The sequence below is a fragment of the Carettochelys insculpta genome, chromosome 12 (assembly GCF_033958435.1).
Source record: "Carettochelys insculpta isolate YL-2023 chromosome 12, ASM3395843v1, whole genome shotgun sequence".
NCBI classification, from domain to species: Eukaryota; Metazoa; Chordata; order Testudines; family Carettochelyidae; genus Carettochelys; species Carettochelys insculpta.
In genome coordinates this window covers 9,858,493-9,877,884 of record NC_134148.1, presented here as the reverse complement: position 1 = coordinate 9,877,884, position 19,392 = coordinate 9,858,493, and the positions used below count along the sequence as shown (strand labels likewise).

General features: G+C 46.7%; 1 protein-coding gene across 3 annotated transcripts in view; it reads right to left on the bottom strand.

The window, feature by feature from the left end:
• Positions 1–371: 371 nt before the first annotated feature.
• The window catches only part of DAPK2 (death associated protein kinase 2), a 96,250-nt gene continuing 77,229 nt past the window's right edge, over positions 372–19,392 (bottom strand). For 2 of the 3 annotated variants that reach the window (XM_075006693.1, XM_075006692.1), the window contains exons 8-10: positions 15,459–15,611; positions 13,950–13,995; positions 8,315–10,396 (exon numbers count right to left, since the gene is read on the bottom strand). In XM_075006693.1, coding sequence (XP_074862794.1) covers positions 9,746–10,396; positions 13,950–13,995; positions 15,459–15,611 — 850 coding nt within the window. In that variant the 3' untranslated portion in view covers positions 8,315–9,745. Of the gene's footprint in view, positions 1,828–3,441; positions 3,526–3,685; positions 3,776–8,314; positions 10,397–13,949; positions 13,996–15,458; positions 15,612–19,392 lie in introns of those variants that run through there. The other variant, XM_075006694.1, reaches the window with a different exon arrangement.

Sequence of the window (19,392 nt, the reverse complement as noted above, 5' to 3'; positions counted from 1 at the left end):
ACCATTAATCAACTGCTCCAAAATGTGTTCTGACATTTGTTGGACCCACTCCATCCCTTCCCTTACTAATCCTTTTAACTCTGTTTTCCCCTCTTTCCTTGGGTCTTTTCGCACCTCCCGAGTGCTTTATCTACTCTTCCTAGGCCTCCCTTCCAGTCATTCCTCCTCACTGCTTATCCTCCCCCCACCCCACTTACCATTGTCTCTTTTCCCTGACACTTTCCTTTCTACCCCCATTATGTAAGCTACTTCTTCCTTTCTTCCTGGATACTTCCTCCTGAGGCATGTGCTATGCATATTTTTATCCCCACTTTAAAGAGGATATGAAGCGATGACTCAAACTTGATTTGTAATGTTTTGCTAAATGTTCAGCAAAAACCCCTGAAGCCAGAAAAATGTGAAACCAGGCAAAATTCACCTGGTGTTATGTTTCAACATAAACTTGTAACTCTAATTTTTTTAAGATGTGAAGCTTGGGATGGTTGATACAAATCCATTCAAACCAGGTGAAATTCTGTAGAACAGCTGATTTTGCTGCGTTTGCTTTGTGGCTTTAGCTGCATCCTTCCCAAAACAAAAGGTTGGTCTCCACACCCTTTTCGTACCAAGTTAATTAGATTGGCTTAAAAACCCAACACACTTAAACAAGTGCAACCCCCTAGCATGGATACACTTATACCAGTACAGAACTTACCTTCACCAATTATAGAACGGGCTCTCTAGGATAAAGAACAAATAGTCATTGGTCCAGACATAGTGTGGGACTGACTCTATTGGATGAGGCACTCACATGGCAGTTGAAAGATCCCATATCCCTGCTCCTATGACTATTTATTTATTTCCACACTATAAAGCTGCTTCAACAGGAGAAACTGTGCATACTCTGTATCTGAATATCCCACAGATTAGGGGCTATGGCACATTTTTACACTGTGGGATCCTTTCTCCATTCCAGATGTCTTTCCCCTGTCTTTTCTCAATGGCGTCTCAGGCTTTGAATTTTTTTTCCTCTTAAACTATTCAGTCACTTGTGTTGATTCTTGAATGTCAGTTTGTTGAAGAATTCATGTGGTTCGTTGTGAAAAAGAAATTACTCTGGTCCACTCCTCACACCATTTCTGTGTCATCAGCCTAGCACCTTAGATGATAACATGGAAAAGGCATTATGAGTCTTAATCTTGACAAGGATAGTGGAATTATTGCAGACAACTCTTAGAAATTTGTCACAATGTATCTGTGTTGCTAATACTAACTAGAAATTATTCATAAAAGGTTGCTTAAAAAGCAACAAAAGATTGACACTGCCTAAAGGCCAACCCTTTGGTATCAATGCACACATTCTTATGTATGGCTCAGAATGTGAATTGTGCTACACTTAATGTCAGTGAAAACTCAATAGTCTGGATGCAGAAGATATTACAGATGGCCGATGAATTCCCAGAAGAATGAAAAGCTCTGCTAGTGATGTTATTCTGATGGTGTCAATGCCGCCACACTTCTCAAAGAATCGGGACTCCCCAGTTTTGTAAATGTGCAGCTGATCTTGAATAATATTATGCAGGTGGTCTGTGTAATTTGAAAACTGAGCAGCACATTCTCACTGAATTGGCCTGTAAACCAGACTTGCTGTGAGGGCTACATTTTTAGTCAGGATGCGGTTTGCCTCACGTGTCTTTCTACTGTGGAACACTAGATGCACTAAAATATGCTGCTTTTCCTCAGACGAGTGCTGTTTCATTGTAAAACATCTTCTTCCTGGTCGCTTTCACAATTTGTCTGAAATAGAGAGGCTGTCATGTTTCAGTCAGTTGAATGAGATGCGGGCTCCTACATGGAATAGCAAACATATACTTAATCAGTCACCTATGGAAGGATAAGCAGGATAGCTAAGAGAGACACCACTCAGGTTCTCTGCAGGTGTCAGATGCATTGTGGGCATTTTCACAGACAGAAGATCCTAGACTGGTTTGTCCATTTTGGGGTGGCTGTTCCCAGGTGAGCTTATTGGGCCAAAACTGAAAAAGGGACCTTCTCACCAAAGCTGTGTTCCCTGTAAGCTGAATCCTTGAGCAGCCACCCAGGAGAGATTTAAATGCCACCCAGCTGTAACTAGAACACCCACAGTCAGTCGCATGTGTTTCTACTGGTGGTGTGCATCCATGCATGCCTCAGTGCACATAACATTTATTCTGCACAGGGATGGAAAAAATTGGAAGGAACATTGCACTGAAGTAGAGAAGATGGCACTACATTGCATCAAGGTACAGCTGATGAGTTGGCACTAAAGCATGACACCCTTGTTTCTGTTTTTATCTTAGGCTATGCTTATACCGCAGAGCTATTTTGGCATACCAAGGTATGCCAAAATAGCTACTGTGTGGCTATGAAACATGACTGGTATATTTAAATATCTTTTGAAATACTGGGCAAGCTATTTCGGCATCCCTCTACACCTCATTGCAGGAGGAGCCAAGTCTGCCTCAAAACAGTGCAGTATTTTGACATTTGGCGCTGTGTAGACAGCACCAAATACCAAAATAGCCTATTTCGAAATTAACTCAAAATAGGATATGCATTTTGTATAAATCAAATTGCATATCTTATTTTGAGTTAAGGTTGCAGTGTACATGTAGCCTAATTATCTAAAGCTCCTTGTCAAAAAACCTAACAGAAACTCCCATTTTATCTTTGACCAAATGTGGAGTGGGCAAATCCATGTAAACAAGAAAGCAAATAATAAGGCTCTTTAACAAACTACATGGTATAGGAACCTATACAGACTACTGTGACAAAAAGCATCAGGAGTATGTAAGCTTATTGTATTTGCAACCTAACACATATTTAGAGTGACATTTCTGCAGACCTGAAGTTTAAGCAATACAAACATTCCAGTGCTTCCCTAGTCCATGTTTGCTCGCATATGGGGCTTCTACTCAAATGTGTGGAAAAATCCCACTGGCATCAGTAGTGCAAGATCAGCTATTACCACGAATTCCCACTCCTTAGGGAAAGCCCATTTACTTTGGATTTTCATGGGGGAACTGCAATAGATATTAGTGGTTAGGATGAAATCTGTCCCATGGCCCAGTCAAGTCCCAAGCAACTGCACATCTTTGCCTGTGTCAGCTCAGCGTTTGATACCATGCTCTTCACTAGGGTAGCCAAGTACCTAGTGCAACTTTCATACTGTTCCCCCTGTTATCATTTTGACCAGTGAATATAGTTTGCAGAGCCACTGGCAACTTCTTGTTCCTCATTTATGCCAGAGATAGTGTCCTCAAATCAATGGCCCAGGACACACCACTGGTACAGCACCTCATGGTCTGGCTTCTCTGATCGTGGCAGTTCTTACACTTTTGGGCACTGGCTGCACATTCCAGGGAAAAAAGATTCATTTCACTTTTCCTTTCCTCTTCCCCTTGTTTTTTTCAGTGGACCTACCAAGCCTTCGTCTGCCATCAACGGGTCCTTTCTCATCTGTGAGCGAAATAAGTGGTTGCACAGTGAAACAATACTGTAAGAGAGCTGGAAGGAATAGAGAGATGAGAATTAAGTGACACTACAATGTAGAAATCCTTAACACAGTTGCATGCTTTACATCTTCAAAGCACTATGCAGAGGTTGGTTTGCCCTCAAAGCCACCCAGGGTAAGTACTACCACATTGATGTGAATGCCCCACTGTACCTTCCATCGCCTTCTGGCGTATTGCCTTTTGAAGTTTGCCATGTTAACGACAGATTCTCGTCTCACCAAGGCCTGCTGCTTGTCTACTGGCTGGAAGACAAAAGATGACAAGCTTATTGCTTTGCTTTCCCTAGTGAAAGACAGTAAATATGACTCTGATTGTGTCAGTTACATGCTGAACTGAATTAAGACCCAGAGACAGGGTGACAGAGAGGTGCTCAGCTGAGGGACAAGTTCTTGACGGTGCTAATTCTTCAGAGTGCTTCCCTCTGCAGATCTGTACCACCTCTGGACTGAGCGTGAGCCTCCTGGCTTTCATCCAAGTCCCTTTCACTGGAGGAGTAGGGACGTGGTTCCATCAGGGGCTTTTGAGAAAGAGCTAGAGCACTAGTGTCAGCATACTGATGACATTTTTAGTCTGTAGCATCTCAGCCTTCCACTGAATAACACGTAGGAACAATGACAGAACAGAATCCTGTGGGACTCCTCAGTAAAGGCCCTTTAGGGAAAGATAGAGGTTACCTGGATCTACCTCTAACCCCTTTAACAGGAATGAGCATTTAAAATTAATCCCATCCAGCTTGAACCCAGGGAGCTAGGAATGGTCATGCCAGCACAGACATGCCACCCTTCTGCACTAGCGTTCTTTCTCTGATGTGCATTCTGTATAGGGTGGCCACCTGTTCCGTATTTGGCAGGACAGTCCCGGGTTTGGGACACCAAAAAGGCGTCCACACTTATTTTTTAAAAGGGACTAACTGTACCGTATTTGGGCCCTCCCTGCTCTGATCTTTTCTGCCAGCAGCTGCACAGGTGCAAGGAGAGCAAGTAGGTCACTTTCCCGAACCTCAGGGAAGCGCGGCAGCATGGGCGGCTGCTGCATCCCTGCAGCTTCCCTGGGCCTCCCGGGGAGTGCCAGGGGTTGCTGCTTTCCCAGGTTCCCAGGGAGTGCTGGGGGCTGCCGCCTCCTTCCCGGCTGTCTGGGACTTGGTGGAGCCAGGAGGAGGTGCCCTTCCCCCATATCTCCCTGTCCCCTATTTGGGACAGGGAGACACGGTCACCTTAATTCTCTATCTGTTTAGCTTTTCAAAGCTCAGCTGCTGCTTCAACTCCTGAGAGGTTTTACAGTCCCATCAAAGGTAAAAATCTCTTTGCTTGACCTCAACTCTAGAGCCACCACCAGCTCCTGCAGTGTAAGGGGGAAACAGAGAAGGTTTTTTTTTCACTGTCCAAGCTGAATGTGATGCTGAAAGTAAATAGCACAGATGGTGAAGAGTAAACGGGATTGAAGATCAATACTATAAAGTGCCTAATAGTGACACTACTAAGAAATGCTGCTTTTTAAAAAAGAAAAATATGAATCTGATCATGTCCCTAAAAAGTTATACACCTTTCAGAGGTTCCATATCCACGGGGCTCTGTCCCTCTCTTAGCTGCTAAGTCAGATCCTCCCCTACAACGTCTGGAGGGAGGTAACAGATGCTCCTGATGTCATCACTAGTACTTTAGAAATCAGGAAACCATATTAGTGACAATAGGCCAGTGAAACACTGACAATAGAGAAGTGGAGTACACTTCCAGAAAGGTGGATCATGTATATTTAAACCATTACATTATCAGGCCCCCTGATGCGCTGAGATGGGCAAAGGGAGTAACTGCCCTGGGTCCTGATGATTCAGTAGGGTCTGGGGCTCTCCCGGCCATCACCATGGCTACTGCAGCAACAGCGGCCAGAACCCTGGGCCCTTTAAATTGCAGCCAGAGCACTCGCTAGGTGGTGAACTCTGGCAGTGTTGAGGGCCAATGGTCTACTGCTGAAAAGGTGCCTTCAGTTACTTGCCATTTGTCCCCCATAACAATGCTTCACATTGTACTGATCCTAGGCTGTGTCTACCCTAGCTCCCTGGTAATCATCCTGATTGGTGAATACTAATTAAGTGCTGCAATGAATACGCAGCAGTTTATTAGGCTAATTCTCCTCATGGCAACTTTAGAACCCTGTTCAAAACCACACACCGATAATACCACCACAGCTCTTCTTGTCAGTAGATCTGCAACTGGTCTGTGGCTGATGTGTACACGGAAGGGAGAGCAAGGCAGTGTCACAGGACAACAGCATCAAGGAGGGATGCTGAGAGCTGTACAGCTTTATTCCAGGTGTGCGCTGAGCTCCTTGCCAGCCAAAGAACAGCTTCAGCGACAACAGCATGTAAGTCTGAGCTGTGCAGCTTTTGCTTTAAGATTTTAACCAACATTCTTATTTAATAGTTAAGAGATAGATCGCGCCTTCAGCTGGGAGCTGCCAGCGCTCAGCACTTCTAACAATCAGGTCATCAATCAGAGACCAGCAGATGATTCCACTTTTCCTCCTGCAGAGTCCAATATCAGCTCTTAGCCCTCCTAGGCCACCAGAGGGCAGGGAGGCCATACCAAGCAAGTGGCAAATTACACACATATATGGCTATGTCTACACTAGAGAGTTTTGCCAACAAAACCAGGGGGCGTCCACATTACAAGGTGGTCTATTGACAGTAAATCCACTATGTGGCACTTTTGTTGACAGCATTCTGCCATTCCCCCATGAGGCAGAATGCCTTTGTCAACAGATTCAGTTGAAAGAAAACCAGTGTGGATGATCCAGGGGTCCCTTTTGTTGACAGAACAGTCCTCCCTGGCACCGGCCACATGCCCCCGGGAGACGCCCTGTCCACTGCAGCCCAGTTCTATGCTCCCAGCCTCCGGCCATTCTTAAAGGTGCAGGGAGCCCTGAAAACCCTGTAGGAGGAAGCTGAGAGCATGGCAGCAGCACAGCAGCAAGCTGCTTCTGCCAATGCTCAACAGCTACTCCCTCACCTGCATTGCCACCTGATGGCTGAAAGACAGCCATGCTCTGACCCCCATGAAGCCCTTCTGGGAATCACCAAAGGGCAAAAAACACCAGGCCTCATCCTGGACCAGGCCTAAGCTCCAGGACCTCCTTAGCCTCTTGCCCAAGAAGGCAATACTCTTGAACCACTTTGCTACGAGGTGCAACTCCCCAGCATGTACCCCGTCCGGATGATGGAACAGGTTTGGGCAAGGGTTAAGGAGCTGGGGCAGGGGTATGTGTGGGCCTGGGACACTGGCCAGAGGTCAGGGACAGGTCCCACCACCTGCCCCCGATGGACAATCTCCATTGACTCCTGAGAGGTGAAGACACCTCCCCTGCCGACCACACCAGTGGACACAGCTGAGGAGGCCGCCAGAGGAGGAGCAGCAGCAGCAGCCTGGAGCCCAGCCAGAGCTGGACGGGCGGGTCTGAGGACAGCGAGGGCACACCCTGGGCTCAGGCCCCTTGAGTCAGGCCATCTCCAGGACCCCCCGGACCTGTCTGAGGGACTCTCCAGTAAGTACCAAGGGTGTGCAGGGCATGCTGTGAGCATCACCTTGCCAGCCCTGGTGTGACCTCGCACTGTGGTCCCAGCACGTGCAACCATGTGCTGCCAGTCACATGGGAGGCCGGATGAGCCCCAGAGCCTGGGCAGGATGGTGCCAGCCCTTGGCATGGCTGGAAGCCTGCCAGCCACCTGGGCGCTGGCTTGACTTCACATACAGAGGAGTGCAGCATGTCTGCAGGCAACAGTCAGCACCTGCTCCCACAGACAGCACCGTGAGCCAAACTTGTGTGTATGGGACCCTGGGAAGGACCAGGCTGCACCCAGCTCACCCGCCACCCATGTGGGGACCTCTCTGTGGCCAGACACCCCCTTTGAGTGGGGGCCTGAAGCTGTCAGTCCAGTTCCCAATGCACCGGGGACTCCCTCTGTGGGAGGGTCCGCTGTGCAGGCCACACATGCCAATGCTCCTGGGACACCCCTATCCCATGGCCTGTGGGGGAGGGTGGCTGCTCACCGTAGGGGGCAGAGCCTTAGGGACGGTGTTGCATGAATCACTCACTGTTTCTCCTTACAGCTGCACCATCTGAGGGCCCGGCCAGTTTCACCTTCCCACCAGGGCCAGCCAGCCCCATTCTGGCACTGGATTTCCCCACACCAAACTGGTTTCCAATGGAGTGACCCACTTCTCCGGGGGAGCAGTGGCAGGCTGCAGTCAGGTGTCCTGTCTCCAGAGGGCAAGGGCAAGCTGGGCACAGAGCTCCAGGAAGGTGTCCTTCTGCATGCAGAAGTTCTGGAGCCACTGCTGGTTGTCCCACTGCCCCATGAGCAGATGGTCCCACCAGCTGGAACTGGTGGTGTACCTACAGACCTGCCTGAGCACCCAAGAAGGTGAGTGCAGGTGGGCCCATGCATCAGCCATTGCATGAGCCCCAAAGTCAATGCCAAGCTCATCCCGCCAGAAGAAGAGGATGGATGGGATGAGGTGTGGCAGAAGCTGCAATGCCTGTGTGTGGGGCCCATGCAAGCCCCGCAGGGGCTGCTCTGACACTAGGGCTATCTGGAGAGCACAGACTCTCACAGAAAGTGTGTGAGCCCTGCAATAGCCATGCTGTCCCTCATGGCAGTAACAGCATGGGCAAGAAACATTGGTGAGGTGGGTGTGGGGCGCTAAGGGCTTGCAGGCCATGCGACTCTGTGTGACAGGGTTTTGGGTCTGTTCTGTCAAAACAGCAGCCAAGCAGAGACTACAGCATCCTGAATCAGAGACCATTTATTGTGTCCAAAACATGAAATGGTTACATTGTGCGCATAAACACAGCCTGAACAACTAACCTTTCCTCTGAAAGACAGAAAAATGCATGCATTGTTCACTTTAAATGTTGATATTTTTTCTTTAATTTCCTTATCAGTTTCACGAATGATCTTTGCAACAAAAACACCAATGTCAAGCTCCACCACATTGGGTCTATGAACTGTTGCTTTTGAGAGACCTTTCTCCTTGTGGAATGAAAAGCAAAGGTCCTTTGACAATGATTGATGGCTCTTCAGCCTCATAAATAATATAGAATTTGCACAGCAAAATATACACACGCTGTTTTCCAGTCATTCCACTACAGATTTATCATTTGGACTTAGGAACAAAATATTTCTGGTACACGACACATAAGGTACCTGGGTTTGGTGGCAAGAACTTCACTTTAAAGAACTAAAAAGCATCTAACACAGTGATCTGCAAACCTTTTATCTCATGTTACCCCTTAAGCCTGTCCATTCCCTCCACACTGAGTCTGGGCCAGGTGCGGGGCCATAATTCTGCCAGGGGAAGCACCAAAAAGGTTAATGGGGTCAGGGATGGAGCCACAGCTGGGACCAGAGTAGAGCCTCAGCTAGCAGCCAGAGCCAGAAGCCAGAACATAGCAGAACCCTGGGAGTGGGCCCAGGCTGAGGAGTAGAGCTGGGGGTGGGGTATGGGTAGCACTCCCTCTCCACCTCCATGGGGGCTGGCCTTGGCCCTAGCTGCACCCCCAAACATTCCTCTGTGCCCCCACAAAGGAGACAAAGCCCCATAGTTTGGGGACCTCTGTTCTAACATCTGATGACAGTGAGAGACTGTACCCCAAATAACCTTAACTTTTCTGCACTATCTGTGATTTTCATGATGTGAAGTGATAAATCACCACATTTGCTCCATTTTAAAGGGCTGCAAAAGTCTTCATAGGTGTTTTTCATTATCTGCTCCCCAGCAAGTCTTCAAGACTATTTCCCTCATCCAGACAAGAATGATAGGGTCAGGTCACCTACCCACCAGGTGGTTTCGAAGACTTCAAAGCGTGTGTAACTGGTAAATAAGGAGTGAATTACTGAATAATCTTCAAGACTTGCATGTGCACATAGTATAATGTTAGCACAGAATAACTGCAGTGTTACACATCCCCTAAAACAAGGTGATTTCTAATTCTAAGGGTTCAGAAATTGGGCTGGTCACAATGTCAACATAAAAACCACTGCAGAGCATAGGCTATGGTCAATAGTTTGTGTGACATTTCCATATTTCTGTTTCAATGCATAGGGGGCAGGTTTGTGGTGAAGTTCACACATACAGATGATTTCTTATGGCTGCACATTGAGACAGGCAGACAGCAAAATAGGCAAAAATCTGCATTAGAACCTCTGTTAACCAACACTACAGACTTGATTTTGCAACATCAAGATTCAAGCCTGCAAGGAATTCTTCACAGCAAGATCTATTTAACATCTCCATTACTGATTCATTAATATCTTTGTTGAAAGCAGAGCCAAAGTTTCCATTCACATAGGCTTCATTTCCATTCTGCAGCTGAAAGCTACTCATTAAATCCTGGATCCATCTGAGTTCCTCAGAAAGTTCCTGACTCAGAGCTTCATACTGAGACTTTAGATCAATGTATTTCCCAGTGACACTTGCAAGACTAGAACTTACAGTTTTGATGTCATCCTGCAGATGTTTTTTCAGGGACTCAATCTTACGGTGCTCGTACTTCAGCTGTGAAAGCTTGTGTCTCACATTTTCATTTTCTTCTTTGTACCAAGCCTCTTTTTCATTATATATGGAAACCAGAGCATCAATGTCCTCCTGTAGGGATTCGTGGGACAGAGCCAGGGTGCTGAAACCACATTCCATCAGCGAAATGTCTTCTACCACCTGGGCAAAGCGCTCAAAGTTGACATATGTGTTATTTGGTGGCATACTTGAATGGCACTTGATGGTGTACTCTTTCAGACGTTTTGTTTTCAGCTGACTGTTCTCAGCCTTTTTGTTTTCTTGGACTTTTGTTTCTTCTATCAACTGGTGAGTCTTCAGACAGAAGAACCAATATTAGTGATTGTTTACCAAGATTGCAAGATATTGCACTACATCTACTCCACAATGCAGACAAGGGATGCAAACCGTATTTCCGTAATGCTGGGGAGAAGCAGTGTTCCAGCTGTTCTCTTTCATGCAGTTGATTAAGATCAAGGGTGTGATGTGACAAGCATGGAATGTTCATTCCCACATGACAAGAGTAAGTAAACAAAAGGGCCACAAACTTTGCATGCTACAGTTTGTGTGGTTAAAATCTCAAACCCATTACTATTTGGAGGGGGAGAAATACTCTTGAACACACTACACTCAATATGTCATACAACACATAAAATGAGAATGAGCCAGTGTTCAAACTTCCTTATTTGCCATGCTGAGGTTAGCCAAATTTATTTTGACTGAGATTTTTATCTACAGGGGTAAGCTGTGCATAAAACAAAACAAAACAACACAACACACACACATACGCAAATGCAAATACCAAGCAAATCCAGACAGACACTAGATAATTACACCAGTGATATTTTGAATGAGCTGATTTGTTTTCACATTTGCTGTGGTCAGCTCTTAACATCCAAAAGCATTACACCAAGACACAATTTGTGTCCATGCAAACAGTGATTAGAAATGAAAACAATACATATTGTATTCTAATACAGAATGCTATATACCCATTTATTTATATTTCAGTCACCTCTCCTTTGATGTTTATTGTAATAAGAGACCTCATGATTAGGGCTTGCAGAAATCCAAGATTTTGGAATGAATTGGTTAGGTTTTTGCTACTGTGTCTTGCATTCCAGGATCTTAGGGTGCTGAGTAGCCAGTTATTCTTATAACTTATCCGTGAAGAAGGGGCCTATCCTCCCTGCTTTGCTCATGGGTGAAAATGAGATATGGAGAGGTTAAGGATATGTCTATACTTATCATGTGTTCATAAGAACATAAGAACATAAGAATGGCCATACTGGGTCAGACCAAAGGTCCATCCAGCCCAGCATCCCATCTGCCGACGGTGGCCAATGCCAGGTGCCCCAGAGAAGGAGAACAGAAGACAATGATCAAGTGATTTATCTCCTGCCATCCATCTCCTGCCCTTGTACTGAAGGCTAGGGCACCATACTTTATCCCTGGCTAATAGCCATTTATGGACCTAACCTGCAAAAATTTATCAAGCTCTTTTTTAAACCCTAATAGAGTCCTGGCCTTCACAGCCTCCTCGGGCAAGGAGTTCCACAGGCTGACTGTGCACTGTGTGAAGAAAAATTTCCTTTTATTAGTTTTGAACCTACTACCCATCAATTTCATTTGGTGTCCCCTAGTTCTTGTATTATGGGAAAAGGTAAATAATTTTTCTATATTCACTTTCTCCACACCATTCATGATTTTATATACCTCTATCATATCGGCCCTCAATCGCCTCTTTTCCAAACTGAAAAGTCCCAGTCTCTCTAGCCTCTCCCCATATGGGACCCGTTCCAAGCCCCTAATCATCTTAGTCGCCCTTTTCTGAACCTTTTCTAATGCCAATATATCTTTTTTGAGGTGAGGAGACCACATCTGCACGCAGTACTCAAGATGTGGGCGTACCATAGTTTTATATAGGGGAAGTATGATATCTTTTGTCTTATTATCGATCCCTTTTTTAATAATTCCTAACATCCTATTTCCCTTACTAACTGCCGCTGCACACTGCGTGGATGTCTTCAGAGAACTATCCACTATAACTCCAAGATCCCTCTCCTGATCTGTCGTAGCTAAATTTGACCCCATCATGTAGTACGTGTAATTTGGGTTATTTTTTCCAACATGCATTACCTTACACTTACCCACATTAAATTTCATTTGCCATTTTGCTGCCCAATCAATCAGTTTGCTGAGATCTTTTTGTAGTTCTTCACAATCCCTTTTGGTTTTGACTGTCCTGAACAACTTGGTGTCATCTGCAAACTTTGCCACCTCACTGCTTACCTCATTTTCTAGATCATTGATGAACAAGTTGAACAGGATCGGTCCCAGGACTGACCCCTGGGGAACACCACTAGTTACCCTCCTCCATTGTGAAAATTTACCATTTATTCCCACCCTTTGTTTTCTGTCTTTTAACCAATTCCCGATCCATGAAAGGATCTTTCCTCCTATCCCATGACCACCTAATTTACATAAAAGCCTTTGGTGTGGGACCGTGTCAAAGGCTTTCTGGAAATCTAGGTATATTATGTCCACTGGGTGCCCCTTGTCTGCATGTTTATTAACCCCTTCAAAGAATTCTAATAGATTAGTTAGACACGACTTCCCTCTGCAGAAACCATGCTGACTTTTGCCCAACAATTCGTGCTCTTCTACGTGCCTTGCAATTTTATTCTTTACTAGTGTTTCTACTAATTTGCCTGGTACTGATGTTAAACTTATCGGTCTATAATTGCCAGGGTCTCCTCTAGAGCCCTTTTTAAATATTGGCGTTATATTGGCCGTCTTCCAGTCATTTGGTACCAAAGTGGATTTAAAGGATAGGTTACAAACCACTGTTAATAACTCCGCAATTTCACATTTGAGTTCTTTCAGAACCCTTGGGTGAATACCGTCTGGTCCTGGAGACTTGTTACTATTCAGCTTATCAATTAACTCCAAAACCTCCTCTAATGTCACTTCAATCTGAGTGAGTTCCTCAGATTTGTCACCTAAAAAGGCTGGCTCAGATTTAGGAACCTCTGTAACATCCTCAGCCGTGATGTGTTCATGTGTTCGGCACATCATGATCAATCTCTTTGGGCTTGGCCATCAACCCTGGTACTCCAAGCTATCGCGTGGAGAAAGGGACATTGGCGCTAGCCGGAGAGCCCCAGTTTACATCAGGGAACAAGAACAACAAGAAGTCTTGTGGCATCTTATAGGCTATCAGAGATTTTGGAGCATAAGCTTTCGTGGGCAAAGACCCGCTTCATCAGATACATGAGTGGGGAGGGGGTGGTCTCAGAGGGGTATTTAAAGAGTGGAGTAAGGACTCCAAAATCTCTGTTAGTCTATAAGGTGCCACAAGACTTCTTGTTGTTCTCGAAGCTACAGACTAACACGGCTACCTCTCTGATACTTGTCACCAGGGAACAAAGTCAATCCTGATACAACAGTTCCAGCTACGCTAATGGCATCGCTAGAATTATATAGCTGGGATCGACTTTGTTTCCTGCTGTTGACCAAGCCTAAGTGCCACTATCACTCAGGTCTGACCAAAGAGCTTGCAGGGACCTAGGTGGCATGCTGACAGTGGGGCCTGGCTGGCAGGTGGTGAATGCTACAGTCGATAGGACACAGGGCCCTGAGGGAACAGGGCCCCAGGCAACTGCCTTGTGTGCCTTGCCCTAAGGCTGGGCCTGGTGTCACTGATTTCTGAAGGCCGTGACCATGGTGAATTCTCTTGCTGTGTAGGCACATAGCAGTTAGTGTGGAAATAGAAATTCCCATACAAATTCTGTACTAGTTTGGCCTGAAAGAAATGTCCATCTGTTATAAAGCAATTCTCATATTCCATCACTATCTTTGGCCTTACCTTTATCCAGGGATGAGAGAGAGCCTCTTGAATGGTGAGCCGCCTCCTGCAATGAAACACAGATTTCAGTGAAAACCAAGCTGCTTGCCATACACTTCTTTCAGGATGTTTATGAGCCATTTCACTCCTGTACCCTGAACGTATCAACAGTAGCGCCAGGATTACTCACAGTGAGGCACAAATGATGGACTCCATGAAGACAGCCAAGAAAAAATGGCGGCTTAGCGGTGTGGCTTACAGGCTGTGCCTTCTGGAGGTTTGAGGCTGACAAACACTAGCTCCCATGTGAACGCATCGGAGCTGGTTTACTGACAACCTCTGTGTGCCAATCTGCAGGCTTCAGCATGTGATTGTGATCATCTAGTCTAACCTCCTGTATAGTGCACGTTGACAGACTTCCCCACAAACAATTCTTAGAGCCCCCTCTCAGAAAAACACCCAGTGTCAACTCACACATTGTCAGAGACGCAGAGCCCGCCATGCTCCTTTCACTGTTCCAGTGGTTAATTAGTCACTGTTAACAATTTATGCTTTACTTCCAGTCTGAATTTCCAGTTTCAACTTCCAGGCTGGCACATCTTTGAAGGCGTGTCAGCTCTACCCACTGGTCAGCCAGGGCCTGCACATTCTGATCCCCTTTAACCTTTGTTGGGTCACCTAAACCTTCTCTTGCTCTCAGTTTATTAATAGGTGGTTGCAGTAGTTTACAGTTCCTGTTCTCCAAACACAGCTTGTACTCTGTGCCTCTTGCTTGGTCACACCTCACTCAGAGCCACCATCTTGTATCTCGCCAGTTTATCTCCTCACCCTTGCTCACCTAATCCACCAAACCAGAGAAAATGGAAGATGATACAGCCCTTCAGAACAGCTTTCCAAGCACCCCTTTGTATATGAGTTATTAACATCTAATCAGTCTTAGAAGAAGTCTCCTCCCAGTTACTTTTAGACTCACTACTGTTTAAATTGGCTAGATGACACACTGTCAGCCTGTCGTAGCACCTCACCGCCAATCCCAGGAACACAAGCTCAAGTAGCGCACGTAGATTATTCTATAATACCAATCATCGTCAGCAACAAAAGTAACAAAAAATGGCTATGTGCCCAAGCAAAAGAGGTAGATCACAGGTCAGGCAGAGCAGGTTGTTTTGAAACACTGAGTACAAAATCAAGTCTCTCTCACACACACGGAGACATGGATTGCAAGAGAGACAATTAAAAAAAATCAAGAACTATTAGGCACAAGAACAACTTCTAAAACCCAATACACTCCAGTAATTTGAACTTCACAAAACATAATCCAATCCAACCCTTCTGGTGATAGAAAATGAGTACTAAATTTTAGCATAAGGAATATATTTAGGGCTTCTCTATAAGGGACACACTTGTAGTTAAATGCCTGACTCTGGGACAGAGACCTATTCTTGCAAAGAAACCTCTGGACTGCTCAATGTGCTCATTTTTGCCTGGGTGGCATGAGTGGCAGCTGGACACTTCTGTACATTCACTTACCGTGTGTCTTTCACCAGGAGTTTGCAGATAAAGTCCTTGGCCAGATCACTGGTGTGACTGAAAAATTCCTCATCAAATTCGTAATTCACAGCTGTGATGTTGGCGAGAGTTTCCTGTTTCGTCTCTCCCAAGAAAGGTGAAGCGCCGCTCAGCCTGAACAGGCCAAACAGGAGGGTTGTGGTTTTGAATGGGGAAAAATAAAGTTACTTTGACTGACAAAAGCAACATTAATATGTTTACATGTGCAACAGCAAAGATCCTCTTCACAGAGGTTCTCCTCCCCCATCCGTGAAAGACACATGGGTTATTGCCACTGAGGTTCAGAATAATTTGCCTGGAGCAGAGGTCCAGTTGCTATGAGGGATCCAACTGCTATGCATTGGGGTACATGAACACAAACTCACAGGCTATGCCAGGGAATGTCTCTCCATAGCTCCCATTAAGGAAGCCCTGTTCAGGGTCCTCTCTTAGGCATTTTGGGCAAAATCCTGCCCTGTGCTGTTTTTATGCCCACAACTCACTGGCAAACATCTACGCACAGTGTGCACCTAGAATTGGGCCCAAAAGGTTCACACAAATAGACAAAATTAATTGCCCAGGTTATGTGGCATTGCCCAGATTTCTGCAGGGTGGGATGGGACTCGTCCTCAGGACAAGCCAGGTGACTTACTGGGCAATAAACAAAACACAATGATCTAATTCAGTCAGAGCTCATCTCCAGGCTTAAAACTGCAAGAACATAATGCTGTCATCATCATAAAACACCACTCAACAATGGTCTAGACAGGAAGATCTGTGAGTCTGTCTGGCACATTTCCAAATACATCTTAGACTCATATTTACCTCAGACCTACAAAAAAGAAAAAAACTGGTGTTCTTTGAGAAGTGCTGCTCATATCTCTTCCACATCATTGCTGTTGCAATTTTTTCCCCTACGAACATGCCTGTGAGAGCATGTCTGGTGACCCCTGGAATGGTACAGTCATGGTGTGGTACAAGGAACACTGCGTGCTCCCTCCACCCTCAATTCCTTCTTGCCAGAAACTCCAACAGTGAGGAAGGAGGGCGGGGTGTGGAATGGACATGAGCAACACATCTTGACGAACACCATGCACAAAAAACAAACAAAACGGTCTTTTCTTCGAGTGATGCTCATGTCCACTCCACATTTGGTGACCCCAAGCAGTACCACAGAGGCAGCTAGGAGTTTCTATCCACAATGACAGCAGTACAGTCCCACAGAACCCAGCACTGTCTCTAGCCAGCTGCATGAGGACACAGCGTTCCGAGGCTGGGACCAGTGCTGACGAGATGAAGACCAGTTTTCCAGGAATAGTGCTGAGACCTTAGTGACACCAAACTCTCTTCATAGTTTCCACCACAGCAGCGAGCACTAGCCCAAGCCCTGCCTTTGTCCCAGGCAGGAGATCTGGAGTGTTCACGATGCCTATTTCTCCTGGTCTGAGATTTGATAGCTTTGCACAGGAAACTGCGGTCATCCCAGCCACCTGGGTGATGGGTGGTGCCATGGGGGGATGCCCTGGAGGAGCCCAGGGTGGGTTTTTCTTGAGACTGGGGTGCTGTAGATGTCAGTGCTGCCAGTACTGGAACAGCCAGAATGTCCTGCAGGGCTTCTGGTGCCAATGGTGCCTCTAGGTACCAGAGGTCATCGTCACTACTCCGTGCTGACAATACAGGCTGGGCAGAGCTGGGCCATTCCACCTGAGTCAAAGTTCAACTTCCTGGTGTAGGCGATGAATCACCCAATGTGGGGACTAGCCTCAGCTCCCCTCCCTGCTTCTCCTTGGCCTTTCAGGATGGAGAGGAGTGGCCCTGGGCTGAAGCCTCCACCTTCCCTGGGGTTGCTGAGGGTGAGTGGTGTGGACTGGAGGACGGCACCGAGGGAGCACCCTGCACCTGAGATGCAGTGTCTGAGGTCAAAGCAGGCACCTGCTGGAAACTGTGCTAACTCCATTAGCAATGTCCCTCTCCTCCTTAGTACAGGGCTTGGATGATCTGCAGATTCGGAACTTATCACTCATGTGCCCTTTGCTGAGACACTGCAGATGACCAAAAAGTGGATTGCTCACGGGCACGGGGAGCCTGCACAATACACAAGGTTTGAAGTCTGGGGATTGGGGCATGCCCCACCCCTAGGCAGACATCCTGCTTGGGACAACAAACTCAGGCTGAACTAGTTTATTAAACTGGTTGAAGAAAGATCTGCAGAGTTACTGACAGAGGACTCCAGCTATGAGGAGTCAAAGCCAGCAGGTCTGATGCACTGCCACAAGCACGAAGAAGGAACTGAGGGTGGGCGGAGCAGGCAGTGCCCTTATATCATGTCATGGCGGTGCGACTTCAGGGCTCACCAGAGCCACTCTCCTATGGATGCTCAACATTTTTATTAATGACCTGGATGAGGGACTGGATTGCACACTCACCAAGTTTGGGGGAGCTAGGGGGAGAGGTAGATAAGCTGGAGGGTAGAGACAGGATACAGAGTGACCTGGATAAATTGGAGGATTGGGCCAAAAGAAATCTGATGCGGTTCAACAAGGAAAAGTGTAGAGTCCTGCACTTCGGACAGAAGAATCCCAAGCATTGTTATAGGCTGGGGACCGACTGGCTAAGCAGCAGTACAGTGGAAGGGGATTTAGGGGTTACAGTGGCTGAAAGGCTGGATATGAGTAAACAATGGGCTCTTGTAGCCAAGAAGGCTAACGGCAAACTAGGGTGCATTAGGATGAGCATTTTGTGCAGATCTAGAGAAGTGGTTGTTCCCCTCTATTCAGCACTGGTGAGGCCACATCTGGAACACTGTGTCCAGTTTTGGGCCCCCCAGTATAAAAAGGATGTGGATGTGCTGGAGCAGGTTCAGCAGAGGGCAACAAAAATGATTAAGGGGCTGGAGCACAAGACCTATGAGGATAAGCTGAGAGATTTGGGCTTGTTTAGTTTACAGAAGAGAGGACTGAGGGGTGATTTACTAGCAGCCTTCAACTTCCTGAAAGGGAGCTCTAAAGAGGAGGGCGAGAAGCTGTTCCCAGAGGTGTCAGATGGCAGAACAAAGACCAATGGTCTGAAGTTGAAGAGGGAGAGGTGTAGGTTGGATATTAGGAAAACTACTTCACCGGGTGGGTGGTGAAGCATTGTAATGTGCTGCCTAGAGAGGTGGTGGATTCTCCATCCCTTGAGGTTTTTTAAGTCCCAGCTTGACAAGATCCTGTCTGGGATGACTCAGCTGGGCTTAAGCCTGCTTGAAGCAGGGGGCTGGACTAGATGACCTCATGAGGTCCCTTCCAGCCCTATGATTCTATGCTGTCAGGGGAAAAACTTCCAACCCAGGTGCATGGGGCGAGCACACACATCTCACAGGGAATGGACACTCACAAACACTTGGGGTTAAAACACCTCTGTTATAGTTCCTTTTCTTTAAATACCACAAAAGCTGAGTCAGCAGAGTGAGATTTCCAGGAAGTGTTATTTATATTAAAGGAATGGATCTAATCCAATTAAAAAAACCTTCCTGTTCTGGCCTCTCTGGTTTGGGTCTTGGTGGGGGATATTTGGAATGTGGTGGGCTCAAAACAGAACTGCAGTAAACTCACCAGCTCTAAGAGGAGGGATGCTGCTTAGTTAAGTGATTCTGCTCACAATGGGCCTTTATCATCCAACACTATCGTGCTGACCAGGTCCGGGTTAAGAAGGGCCTTTAGGGGCTGGAGCACAGGGCCCTGGGTGAAGGGGGACCTGCCATAAGATGTCCAGGCCACAAAAAGTGCAGCTGTCATTAGGCACCCCTCCCTTAGCCTGGGGCCCTGAGCTCCAGCTACTGAAGTCCCTGTGTTCTGGCCTTGCTTGGCAGGGGAGGGAGGAGGGGACCACTGGGAGTGGAAGGGGTGGTACCCACAGGCACGTGCAGAGCACCTGC